Source organism: Battus philenor, unplaced genomic scaffold (assembly GCF_028537555.1).
Source record: "Battus philenor isolate CCGP_79_NKW_IND1 unplaced genomic scaffold, ilBatPhil1.0.hap1 SCAF_23, whole genome shotgun sequence".
NCBI lineage: Eukaryota > Metazoa > Arthropoda > Insecta > Lepidoptera > Papilionidae > Battus > Battus philenor.
Window position 1 is genome coordinate 3,304,206 of NW_027181686.1, and position 14,005 is coordinate 3,318,210.

The following is a 14,005-nucleotide window of genomic DNA, read 5'->3' on the forward strand; positions in this document are numbered from 1 at the left end:
TATATACACAACACTTACCATTTGTGGCGAAATAAACGTTATTTTTCTTTAACTAAGCTATTTATCATCAGACGTTTGCCTACGCAGGCCGTGATCCAATTCAGCGGACTACGGTAGCCTTGATTCTAGTGATTCAGAGTCCAGTCGACTGTAACCAGATACAATGCTCTGCACTATTACAATTGTCCTAAAAGAAATTGGAACGTTCCGGTCTGTCTGCCCCGACTAGATTGATGCAGTGTCATCTCTTCGACATTTTATCAATATAAGAAACAAAAATAAAGACGTAACATCTTGATTTAGTTGTAAAAAGTATTAGTATAGTAAGCATTTATAATAAAGTTCCACGATATATCATACACGTTCCATTCTTTAGTTTTAAATCTTAAATTAGGTGTGCATTAATAAATAAATCTTATTATAGCATTCAAGAGTATTAGTGGATATTAATACGTGAAACTTGATTTGTTGACTCGTTTACATGATTGATACTATAATTTACACCAGAATTTTTTTAAAATTTAATTTAAAAAGGCCAACTTCTAAGTTTCGAGTCTACTTTTCTCAGCAGATCAGCATTCCGAGCCGGTGGTAGTTTACTTGTAGTAATTTTAAAATAATTTACAATGCACTCTGTGTAAATACCTGCTTAACTATACATTATTTGAATTTATTTCCGACGGCGTAAAATGTTTGTTAATAGCGATACTTTTAATAGCTGCAAACACTTAAGTAACAGTAGTGAGGCCGCAAACAAATACAGTCGCAAGTTATTCTTAATGCTCCACAAAAGCGAATAACCTACTTCTTTATATTTTCTAACAAGGCATAAATTTAATTGCAGAGAACATTAAATTTGTTTATAACAACTGTTTAACTGTTTTTTACAATTAGAAGTAAATTATCTCATTTGCACTTTAAATTAATTAGAATTTTATAATAATTAACAGTGCATGTGACTTGCATATGCCGTTAAGCTATGGGCATCGTTGCTTCGAGATAAATACAACAGTTCGGCTAAACTTGCGGCCTTGATATTTGTGTGTCGCCTCTGATAACCAATATCGGCTTCGGCCCCGTCAATTAACGCTTACCGTGTAATTGCGGTCGTGTCAAACCGAAAAAAACCGATAATCGACTCGACGTCTCGTGTCGTACTCGCGACAAGGTTTTTTTTTTTAATTTAAATATATGGTGCGCCTACACCGACAGGACGTTCACCTGGCATTCAGTGACGAAGCCTACAGACAACAATGAGATATTATCGAGGATTCAAAATGACAGATGTCCGCTGTAACCTATAGGTTCTGGAGACCATGGACCGGCAAGCGTAGTGTAGGAAGTTCATAATCCAACATTGATAGATGGACTTTTTAAAGTAGTTGGAAACGCAGGATGCAGGGAGGATCCAACCGATCTATTGATCGTCTATAGGGGAACGTGTCAGCTGATAAACACCCACAGCAAGGTCTTCCCCACAGATCGTCACAATCGCAATCTTGCGCTGCTCGTATCCAGCGATTTCCCGCGACATTGATGATATATACACAGTGAAAAAAATTGTAGGCGATAATTAAACGTTACGTTAAAACTAATTTAAAATTGAATCATATTAAAACACCTAGAAAGAAATGAAGATTCTGTCACGTTATGTAATAACATAAAAATTTTTCTATCTTATTAAACTGAGTGTATAAGAATTTAAGGTTTTTAAACTTAAAAAATAAATTTAACAGACTATTTATGCATTTATTTATTTTATTGGAGATAAACAGTAACAAAAAGGCAGTAAGAAAGTACAAACTTGAAGCTTAGAAATATAAAATTATTTACAATTGTTACTACTACTCACTAAGAACATTTAATGATTTATAGTCAAACAATGACAAAACAAATAAAAACATTACTAAACAGGGATCAAAGATCCAGCGCATTCTGCATATCACACAGCAATACTTACGAGTTACAGCAAGCCGTCAGGTTCTAATGAGGTTTAAATTGTATTGTGTGTACTCAATAATTTCGAACGAATTTAATAATATATAATATAATAATATTAATGCAAGATGTACAATTAAATTATTAAGTTAATACTTATATATATATTTTTTTTCAGAATAACAAGCACGTGGGGGCCCTGGATGACGGCCAGTTGCGTGCTTTGTTGGATGAGGCTATAGCATACAAGCGTCCCAAAGATCGTGAAGGCAAGAGCAGTCTTTTCAAGGTAGTCACGGTGTTACATAGATCACTTCGCGGCGTATATACCTATATTACTATATAAAGTATGTTAACGATATTCATCATAGCAACAACAAAAACGTCTTGGATTTATAATTTTTATTACGCATTTCATTCTCGACACTTCGTTCGAATCAAATAATCTACAACTTGAGGCAATGAAATGCTGAATTTAAGGAGTAATTGTTTTATTTTTTGATTATGAAATCTGGTAAATATAATAGCGATCGTTATTCAAAGGAACAATCTTCTGGTAAGCCTACCAGAAGACCGACGTCTTGTTTCGACGTGTTCCGACGTTTTGAAGAAAAATTTAGAACACAATATACTTTTTGTAATTTATTATTAAGAAAGCTTACAAACTAAAAATAATATGTCTGAGAAAAACATAAATATAATAGATTGGTAATAACAAGCTTCCATAGTTATATTATTTATGCGCTAATTTAAAAAGGGAATACAAACTTGAACAGGAAATCTGACATCACTAGGGAAATATTTTTAAAACAATAGTTTCAGTTTGAGCGCACTTACCGAATCAGTTATTTCAAAAAACTGTTTCGCTAAGAGCCGTCTTCCCTTGCCTGCTCTAGTGTAAAATATGTCAAGCTCCAAATGACGAAATTCATTGAATGCTTTCGCACTTCAAAAGAAGAACAAGTATTTGAGATATTACTTTTATAATATTTTTTATGTTTTTAATAATAGGTTACTGATTTTTATCTAGTATATAGTAACTAGGACGGTGAATTGATTGTAAAACAAATGGGGTTAGCAAAAAGCATTCGAGATGTCGGTTTAAAGCAGAGACACGCAGACTTTGAGAGTTTCTGTCAAACCCCCTGTACCAGATACGACTACCATAGTCTTAAAATTCGACAATAAAAATTATTAAATTTGACCATAATTTTGCTGCTGAGGTCCGATTACGAATTAATAGTTTCCAAAAAATAAAAGTTGCAATTGATAGGTTAATTAATTGACTGTGCTCTCAAAAAGTAAATAGTATAGTTTTTTGATATCTGCTCTGCTAAAAAAAAAAAACAAAACACAGTTACTTAATTTATTTAGAAAACTCCTTATTAAATTTTAATGCGCAGAAAATTCGTGTCTCGCAGCTCTCGAATTGTAAATTGTGATTTTTCCCATCCCGTTAAGTCTGCATCACAGTGGGGACGTCTAGTTTAAAGTGTGTCGGTTGTCGCAGGAGCTGCTGGAGGAGGTGGAGCAGGACGAGCAGGCGTGCGAGGCGGCGGCGCGCGGCGCGACGGGGCGGCGTGGCGCTCGCGGCGCTGCGGGGCACGGGCGGCGCGCGCTGCCGCACTCCAACTCGCTCCAGGACCTGATGGCCGCCGCGCTCGCCGCTGAGCCGCCCCGCCAGCGCGCGCACCCACACCCGCCTCCCGCTAGCGTGTCCACGCGCGCGCACCATGGCGGCAGCCTGCCTTCCGGCGTCGACACCTGTGAGCCCTGTTCACTACACACGTTTTTCGGCGTACGGTAGCCTTCGTCGTGCGACTGACGCACGTTGAGGCCGAAAGGTGTCACAGTAGCGACAACGCGCAAGGCGTGCCTTGTAGTTCCCGTTTAGAGGATGGCATGATGATGATGCTAGTTGTGTCTGGATCAATAACCTTGCCGACATAACTACCGACGAAAATTTTTTGAGCTTCTGCTACTTACACCGTGTTTGCCTCTCGGCGAGCCATGACTTTTCTTTTCTCTATGTCCATGTCTTCTCTTTTTTCTATTTTTTTTGTGGATATATACTATGCAAAGAAAATCTTTTATCTTAAAAGAATTCATGGCGAGAGCGTCCGTAGCAGAGTGCTGAAAACTTCACTCTGAGCGGCACTTAGACGTAGCTGTAGCTTTGCCGAGCCACTGTACAAGCTTGCACGTTTTCTTAATCTAATCTAGGGCTAATACGAGAAAACGTGCCCTGAACAATAAGCTTAAACCTCGATGTATTATTGGTGATAAACGCAGGTTGTAGGTGGTTGCCATTGATTCTATATTCCAAAATGTTTTCTAGCATTACACTATTAAATATAGTTCTGTTTGCTTGTCATACATGAATACCACCTTCTCGTGTCAGAGTTTTTTAAAATGAGCGTTAGAAAGTGTATAAATAAATATATGTTAATATAATAATAGCTAATGCGTGCTAGTGGGGGGAGGTCCTATTCTACACAGTGAGGTAGTGACGAGGTATAGAGCTACCCTAACTCTTACTCTACTCGCCGCCGAGCCCGTTAGGGGTCCGAGAGCGGCAATGAGTGTCAAGCACCCATGGGCAATGACATGCGTTCTAGGCATCTAAATAGGAGTAAATGTAAGTATCGTATTGTACACCGTACAGCGTTCATGTTGAGCGAGGAGCCGGCGCGCGGCGGCTACCTGGCGACGGTGCGGTGTGTCAACCCGCCGCCACTGGCAGAGCGGCGTGTGTCCGCCAGCGACGCCAACGCGCCCGCTGAACTCGAACACCTCAACAGGTCCATTTTTTATTATTATTGCATACAACACACGCACACATTTTTACATATTACTCTTATTTTAATATATCATACCAATGATCACAAGCGTCTGTCAGTGTTTACGGAAAGTAGTGTAGTAGGAAACTGAGACGTCGTTATTGTCGCTAGAAGGAGTAAGCCGATGTTTCCGGTGACATACACTGCGCGCGCGACGCTCGAGATCGGAAGCAGCAGCGTGTGCTCCGGGCGTGCGGTCACCACCACCACGCCGTCCAACCAGGTGCGTACACCGCCGGCAGTAAACTGGCGCTACGATGCACGCTTTTGCCCTAACAGGACTCTTCATCGCCATCAGATCACACCTCACACCCGGACCATCTCGTACAACCCCGACGCGGGTGTCCAGAAGACGATAAGCAATATGGAACCGAATACGAAGACCGAATCCGGTGGTGCAGAAACAAAAATGTACAAGTTCGACTATAACGAACATAGGAACCTACGCGGCCACGGCGAGCCACAGTCTCAGAGCGAGTGCAGTGCAAATAAATCAAATCAACATATACCCAGGAATAAAACAGGGAGGAGTTATGCAGAAGTTTGGACGAAGAACCTCAACAACTGGTATGAAGGTTTAAACAAATATATTGTTAACAAAGACATATTTCTTAATCGAAATATTAGGACTGAAAATATGCAATGTTTCAACAATTTAACATCCACCAAGCGTACAGATATAAAAAAACTTAGTACCTTTATTTACAGCGATAACAATAACAACAAGACGACAGATTTAAATCCATCGTCAGTCTCTCGACCGGCGCGGTTTGCCACTGATGCGACGGTGGAAATAAATACGAACGAAACAACTTCAAAAATTAGAGACTTTGAGGAAAACCCTAATTTAGACACGCCATCAGCCCCGTACAAAATCTGTATCGCGGAAGAAGATAGTATGTTAAGAATGAAGTATAAAGAGAGGGTAAACAATGACTTGGTAGTGCCAACTCAATCCGCACTCATTCATAAAAATATAAGGTCCACAACCATAGGTCATCAACAAGAAGATACTTTTAATCAAACTCAAAAATGCATCGATACAGAGGTTGAAGAAGACTGTACTAAAACCATCGTTGAGCGAGGCGAAACACAAAAAAATCAATCAGTTACGATTTTTGATGATTATGATGTCCGCGATGCCACCGATCAAAACTTAAGTTTCTTGGCAATTGAGGATATGTCGAAATTCAACATGGTTCTCAAATGCAACAGTAAAACGGAAATAAGTTTCCCGCAGAGTTCCCTCGACGTTAACAGTGTCACATCTTCATTATTTGTAAATAAACAACAAAAAATGGTTGATCCAGATCACACCATTACGGATCAAGTCACTGATGATCTATCAAAAGATGTCCAAGTGGAATTGAAGAATGAAAACAGTTGCGATACTTTAAGCGAGGAAAATGATAAATTGAGTGAAACAGTTTTTAACATAACAACGAAAAATTACAAAAAAGCGGACAGTGATGTAGGCTATACAGATAATGGTGAAACAGGAGCAAGTCATCATTTCGAGCGTTCCGACAACACCAATGCATCTTTAACACTATCGCCTATTTGCTATAATTCATCTTCTACTAACATAGCTTTTAAAACCGCTTCTTATATAAGTGATGCCGAGACTAAAGCTTCGGACACCGTCCTTAATGAAAGAATTACTCTATCAGAATCACCAACCGACCCTGATAAAGTGCAGCGAGTAACAAAGTCCAAAACCGATAAAAGGACTAAGAAAGCTCTTACCGTACTATTGTACGAAAATCTGTTTGAAAGAGCCGACAAGTTTATGTCGGTCGTTAAGGCGATAAACGAAAAAGAGGTAGGATTATCGATTTTTTGTTTGTAATGCAAGTTCGCGAGCTACTTCACTATTGGTGTGTTTCATTTTGCAGGTCGATTCCACAATACCGTTCAGTTGCATCACAACACCGGAGGTTGTGGCCAGTTGCAACACCACCTCGTCCACGGCCCAGTCCGTCGTCGCGATTGACCCCAAGGTGACACTTTCCACACATCTGTATGTAAGGCTGTACCCGATACGCTGCGCGCGCTGAGCTTTTTCTCACCTGCATACTTTTCTAATCCGCCCGGGTATCAGTTAATCTCTAATATTCATGTTGAATTCCGGTAAATAAAAAAATCGGAGTTTATTTACAACTACTTTTAAAATAAAAATGCCTTCATAAATTTACAATGATTTATAATGAAGTTATCGTCTTATCGTTATAAAACCTTGTAATGGAAACATGTCGGTGTTGCTAATTGTGATATTGATGTGTCATTTATTTTTAGGTTATTTCTACCGGATGTAATAGCGTTTCATATCGTTTATTTATAAATTTATATATATAGCTGTATAACTTATTTTTGGGACTTATTCTATAAACAAAGTTTATGCCCATTAAACGTCATTTCTTTGATTGTGCAAGGAAAATAAAGGGAATATTTAAACTAGTTTTAAGCAGGGACCACGTATCGAAACCAGGCTTTTATTAATGTCAAATGTTTTTATACCAGCTACTACGGTTAAAATAATTATAAATTTAAAGTCGTATATATACTACGCAATTACTTGATAAAACTTTTGCGGTAAAATTTATTCGTCGGTACTTTAACAGTCTTGGAGACTGATAAACTGGCTTTTTACGCAATGTTTAACAATCCGAAAATTATTTCGCGAATATATACACAAGAGGTTTGTTCAAAAAGTATCGCGAAATTGTTGTTTTCCCAATATCTATGTATTGAAAGACTTTTATGATTTTACATTATTAATTTGTCCTGTGCAAAATAATCTCCTTCGGGTATTATACACCGGTGTCGCCGTATTATCCAATCCTCGAAACGCTTTAAAAATTTTTTTTGCTACTTCAATGACATCTTGTCGGAATCGTGTTGTTCGCTTCTTTTTCACAATGCCGCCTTTGTATTTTTAACACGTTTACGCCGGCGCGGGCCATCGGAGGCTCGCACTAAGCTGTCTTAACGGGCGGCGTGGGCCACCGGTGACCCGCTTTCGATTGTATTCTGAATTATTAGACTATTAGACCCTGAGAATTAAAATAATGAAAATTTAAGGTTTATTCATTAAAACATTTATTTTTAATAATATTTATAATCTATCATGTATCAGAAACATAAGTTTTGTTAAATAACAAACATAATAACACAGTATTATACAAAAAATTCAAATACAGTTAAAATAACATAAAATCTATGATAGTTTTATTTATAACTTCATTATTTATTGCTTTTTGTGAAATTTGTAGAATCTTAAGAATAGATAGAAAACGGTCACGTCTCATTGCCTTTTTTATGCGTGCGTTCGCACTCGTGTCGTTCTTTGACCGATACAATCTAATTTCTGGATATTGCACAATACCCATAATAAGCAATATGCCAAAAAAATTATTTGCTATTTAACTTACACAATAAGACCTCGCTGTACTGCAGAGCATCAAACACCGTGTATGCAGGTCTGAACAGGAAATAACTACGTGCTATCAGATAAAGCGCGTTATTAATTTGAGCGCCGCCTCATAGCAAAACAGAATAAAATCGTCCCCGGCGTGAACGTGTTAAGTTTGGAAACTAGAAAAGGACACAGATACGATGGCTGGTGACATCATTATTGGTTTGCTTTGCCGAGAGTTTCTGACGGTTGGTGGAACACAAAAGAACTAACAACTTCATGATTCCATCTGTAGATAATAACAATTATGGTCATGTCAGCCGAAAGACAGCCACTGCAGGATTAAGCCCCCCCCCCACCCCTCCAAACATTACCACGATGACCGGTTTTTCTTTATCCGCATCCAGCTACTTGTGAATGTTTACACGATGCTGTTTTTGGACGGAATGGCATCTTCGATATGTTAAGTAGACTCTCAGCAACTTGTCTAACAGTGGTGCGACTGTTAGTGTCAACACTATAATATTTTCTTCACTACATCAATGTTTTACTTTTTTGTTGACGTGTCGGTCGTTAACGATTGCTCGAATCAAAAAAGTTGATAAGGTAATAAAAATAAAGTTAATAATTCTTTATTACATTTTTATAGAATAGGAAAAATCTTAGGCTAACCAAAATTGATTTCGGTCAAAAATTTTATTCAAAATGTTACTATTGTCGGTATGATATACTTATGCTGTCAAATACGATATGAATAACAATATTACGCTATAAAAAATCAGCAACTGAATGGAGATCGCCCACGGAAATTCAAATTTCGCATTACTTCTTGTACAGGCCTCGTACATTTAAAAACAATATGTTTCGGTGAAAATCCTTTACTCCTTTTTTTAAATAAATTAAATAAATAACTTATTTAGGTAACTTGTATATAGGTGAATATGTTAGATTTGACTAGCTTGCTCTATGTATACATCTGTTTATCTTCTACGACTCGTGGAGACGTAGAACATTATACGAAGGGACGTCCTGTACACGGGGTCGATTGCTTAAAGCTTGGTCTCTGTACGGATGGTATGACTTGGGTGCTGGTGGGGTGCAGCCGCTGCAGCTGGGCTCGTGCTACCGCGCGGTGTCGTGCCTGACGGGCGAGGAGCCGCCGCCCGACCCCGTGCCCCCCGCGCAACCCGCGCCTCCCGACGCGCCGCCCGCTACGCCTGCGCACCTGCTCGAACAGGTATCGCCACATTCCACCTAATGTCTATTATCTTAAAGCTGACGTTCCCATACTATTTTAATCATAGATCACTTTCAAAATTTACCTGATTCCAGTGGACCCCATACCATATTCCCAAACTGGACAAAAAATCAGATGATTAGATCTTTGGAAATTTGCGTTGCGGTTCAGCCCCAACCACGAATTAAGTTTTCAAAAAAAAAGTGAGAATTGTTTGGTGAATTAATTATTTGATTGTGTTACGAGTAATATCAAAAATGTAAATCGAGGATGGTAAAAATGGAACCAGTTTTTGGATGGGTCATTTTAATTAAAACAAGGAACCAATCAATTGTCACTTATTTCATTTACAATTTTCCCCGTTCGAATCAAAGCAGATTAATTTTCACGGATCATAGCTTACGAATTGTGAATTGCCATTTTTTGTGCTGTAGACCAGTGTGCAGTGGACCTGGACTACTTTGGGAACGAAAGGCCTTAAAAATTGGTTTGGTTGGACATACTGAGATTTAATCAAAATACTCCTCTCAGTTTCCGTTGCTCCCGGTCGCTGCATAGAGCGTCCGATATTGCAATCTTGATGTTGCCCTAACCCAGTGTAACAATTAAAATAAACGACCGAATTTCAATAAGCAGCACCATCAATTATCACTTTAAAGTGTGAAATTCAGTAACGCTAGAAAATAGCATTTACCTATTATAGAAAAACTACTTTGGATGATGACGTTTTACAATACATGTGATACGACCGAATTTTTTAGAACTATCCGGTTTAAATATAAAAAAAAAACGAAAAAAGAGTTTTTAACCTTTTCTCGTATGATAAAACGATCTCGTAAATTAAATTTCGCTTGACCGTTTGTGTTAAAATCACTTAAACCGTGACATTATATTGAAAATCGACGGTGGTGCCTCAAATATTTGACGTTGTCGCAGGTGACGAATCTAATCTGGGTCTATTATAACATTTAGATCCTGAAACCAAAAGAATCTTAACTGTGCACTTTGTCTTTAAAAATAATTTCGTAAAAAAAATGAAAGAGGATGACGTGTAGGGAAAAAGATGTTCGCCGCATTCTTTATCGGTTTGGTTACTATGCAATAACAGTTTTCGAAAACAAGAAATAGTTGGAAGCTTGTATTACAGTAGCATTTGTTTGCCTGTTGTTTTTGGAAAGTTCGAGAATAAAGTCCATAACAGTGTTCCTTGATCAGGATGTAAACGCTTAATGAACAACCGACTATTTGACTGTGGTAGGCATGGAACAGTTGGATCATCTTTACAGTCCCGACTTTACCCATGCGTCTTTCAATCACTTGTTTAAATAAATAAGATAAATCTCCGTAGAATATGTTTTTAAAACATTGTACGATGAGGATGATTGTCTAGTGAACTAAAAACTATAAATTATATATAATTGGGTAGTTTAATTCTTGGTGCAGTAAAAGCTCTTCATTCGCGGGGTATACGTTCCATAAATATGCCGTGAATACGGAATGGCAATTTATGTGGGATTATAAGGTGGGATACGTTCCTAGGTGACAAAATAAAAAAATGAAACAAGTTTTTAAATGCATTAGCAATTTGCCTCCTCAAAATAACACTTCGTTCCATAGCCGGATCAAAGAAATCTCAAAGCTCATTTGCCATTCTTAAACCTTCACTAAGATTTTTGAAATTAAATGTGACCTTTCCAGTGCTTATCGATAAAACCTCTTCTTTAATGTGCTGTAAATTTAACATTTTAATATAACTTTTTTCATTAGGCCATTTGATGGCAAAGTATGGATAACTATTGGAATCCTTTTATTATATGTATATATACTTATTAGATCCGCGATATAGTAAATTGGGTCGCATTTTTTTAATACGCAAATAGTGAAAACGCGAATGAATGAAGCGCGAATAAGGAGCTTTTACTGTATTTCAAAAGCATACCGTCTCACTTCTCGTATTGTTATTGTAAAGAGGCGCTGTCACAAGACTGTCATCTATTGCCTTCACTTGTCTGGAATAGCTAGATCAATGTTATCTAAGCTGTCATACAAAAATTAATTAAATAAACAAAGTTTTAGCTAATTCAAAAGATTGAACTAAATACAAACAAGCTGTCGAAAATTTTATCGATACGATGCTTAATCGTGCGTCGACGAAGCAACACTGACATGTTTATCATTATATGGATTAAAGTTAAAATAAATGTTTATCGTACTCATAAGTAAAAAAAAAAGAAGATTTATCCTTTTTAGCAGACCTCGCGCTTATAGAAAAGTATGCAAATGAAGAAAAGACATTTTTTTTCTTTTTCTCTTTATTGTAGATTATTATGTGATTTTTAACCATAACCAATAAGTTAAATTTTGTATTGTACATTTCATTATGACAGTAATAATAATAACAGTCGTTCTGTTGGTCACTTATTAGTAGTTTGTCATATATATTTTTAAATATAGTTCCAATTTTAATTACTATACAGCAACAAATCTTTAGTATTATACTTTTAAATTACTTGTTTCATTTATAAAATATGACTATAAGAAGATTTTTTGTATTAATGTAGAGACATTGATTTTCCATTCTTTGATAAATATCGCATTATTCTCTATCGATAATTCTCTTGAAAGCAACCTCGGTTTGCGATTAATATGTTGGCAAAACTTTTCATTCATTCATATGTAAATATTTTTAATAATTTATTGTCATTTACATATGTATAGAGTCAAATGATAATTGTTATAGCGCACAGAAGAAATAAGAAAGTTTTTCTTTAAGTATATGTAAGTATACCTGAATTGAAAGGGAATTGACATCTTCGGCTTGTACCAAGTGGATTTGTCTGACTATGACTTCACTTACCAGCGAGCTTCTGTTGCGAAGCAGTTGTTACATTGTTGTGAATGTTGCAAGCAGCCTCGCAGCGTGGTTTCTAGCAGCCTGAACGGACTGCCGCTGTCGAGGCCTGGGTACGGTTCCGGCGCGGGAGCTGCCACCTCTGCCACAACCTCCACCGACGACTGCAAGGTACTTCAATATAATTACAACTCGCGACCACCACTACAATATAATAATACCTGCCAAGAAAACAATGAATTTATGATTTCAATTTACTTGTTCGTTTATAAATTTGTAATTTACAGTAAGAATTTAATTCAAATTCATTATGTCTATAATTTCCTTAAAATTATTTTCATTTGCCTATTATGGGAATAAGTGAGTTTTTATTAGATGTGGGCTATAATAATGATTACAGAAATCATTAGACGAAAATGGCAACGCAGTACAAGGATTCAGCTCGCCTCTGTCCGGGTCTAGTCAACAAAAGAAACCACGGAGGAAGAAATCCTCCAAGAACGAGACCGTCATCAAGTCACAAGAGATCGACGGCTACCAGGGAAATAAGGATCTTAACGAAGTCTTACGCTTCATCGAATCAAACGCTGAGACCACGCGGGGGAACAAGGTGCGCGCCAAGCACAAGGACGACGACGACAAAGGCAAGAAGCGCTCTACGGAGAGGCGTAAGGACAAGGAGAATAAAATGAAACGCGCAACGTCCTTGGAGGAGTTGTCGCGCACCAAGCTCGAGGATCTGACGGACAAGCCGGCGCCGCGCGTCGAGCCCGCCAAGCCCGAACGACGCTCGTGGGGCGACGACGCGCGCGAGCCGCGTGATTTTTGTCCGGACGCCGTCGAGCTTACCGACTTCCAAACGGTTACTAAGAAACGCAAACCCAAGCGGCGCGCCGACGAACCTGAGCCGCAGCGACGCGCGCGCCCCCCGGCGCCTCCCTCTGACCGCAGCAACGACTCCAACGACGACATGGATTCGGTGCACTCGCTGCACTCGTTGCACTCGCTACCGCCGGACGCGCCACCCACGCGTCCCGCCCCGCCGCCACACGCCTCATACGCGGATATAGCGCGCACGCGGCACAACATACCCGACCTCATCGAGTCCTGCAACTTCTACGAGAGCGAAGTCAGCGCCGAGCCCAAGCGGACCGAGCCGCCGCCCACGACTGCGGTGCAAACCGGCGACGACTACCCCGCTCTAGAGACTCGTAAGAAGCGCGACAAGCCGCGCCCGCAGCGCAAGGAACGAGTCGAGGCGCCTCGGACCGGAGACTGTCCCGCGCCCGACGTGGTATCCGACCGGCGGCCGGCTGTCATCCTGTTGGACTGCGCGTCACAGCCGCGCGACATGGACGGCGTGACGTTCGGGTTTGACATCAACGAGCAGCTGGTGGGCGGCGGGCGGCGGCCACGTTGCGATTTGGTGCGCGACGCGTTGGAGGGTGCGGTGGCCGTAGCCGTGGCGGCAGGCGCCGGTGCCCTGCGCTACGTGCCTCCGCCCCATGCGCACGACGCCGCGCACCTGCACCAGATCGTGGACTACGTCGGAGCAGGTACGTCCACAAACTTCTTTATTGAAAAATCCACCATACCCCTGGTCGTACCAAACAGGTTCATGCGTAAAGCCAGAGGTGCGCCGTGATACGTAAGTAATGAATACCTGCATGCCGATCTGGAACTGTCAACATTTCCGTATCAATACATTGGCAGATCCTACCTGC

General features: G+C 39.6%; 1 protein-coding gene across 5 annotated transcripts in view; it reads left to right on the plus strand.

Moving 5' to 3' along the window:
- The window catches only part of LOC137924325 (serine-rich adhesin for platelets-like), a 39,901-nt gene that overhangs the window by 22,190 nt on the left and 3,706 nt on the right, over positions 1 to 14,005 (plus strand). Inside the window, exons 2-11 of one of the 5 annotated variants that reach the window (XM_068767721.1) lie at positions 2,117 to 2,227; positions 3,449 to 3,704; positions 4,604 to 4,739; positions 4,890 to 5,001; positions 5,077 to 5,345; positions 5,487 to 6,600; positions 6,674 to 6,778; positions 9,296 to 9,430; positions 12,342 to 12,452; positions 12,682 to 13,837. In XM_068767721.1, coding sequence (XP_068623822.1) covers positions 2,117 to 2,227; positions 3,449 to 3,704; positions 4,604 to 4,739; positions 4,890 to 5,001; positions 5,077 to 5,345; positions 5,487 to 6,600; positions 6,674 to 6,778; positions 9,296 to 9,430; positions 12,342 to 12,452; positions 12,682 to 13,837 — 3,505 coding nt within the window. Of the gene's footprint in view, positions 1 to 2,116; positions 2,228 to 3,448; positions 3,705 to 4,603; positions 4,740 to 4,889; positions 5,002 to 5,076; positions 6,601 to 6,673; positions 6,779 to 9,295; positions 9,431 to 12,341; positions 12,453 to 12,681; positions 13,838 to 14,005 lie in introns of all 5 variants that reach the window. The other 4 variants (XM_068767718.1, XM_068767719.1, XM_068767720.1 and 1 more) reach the window with 4 other exon arrangements.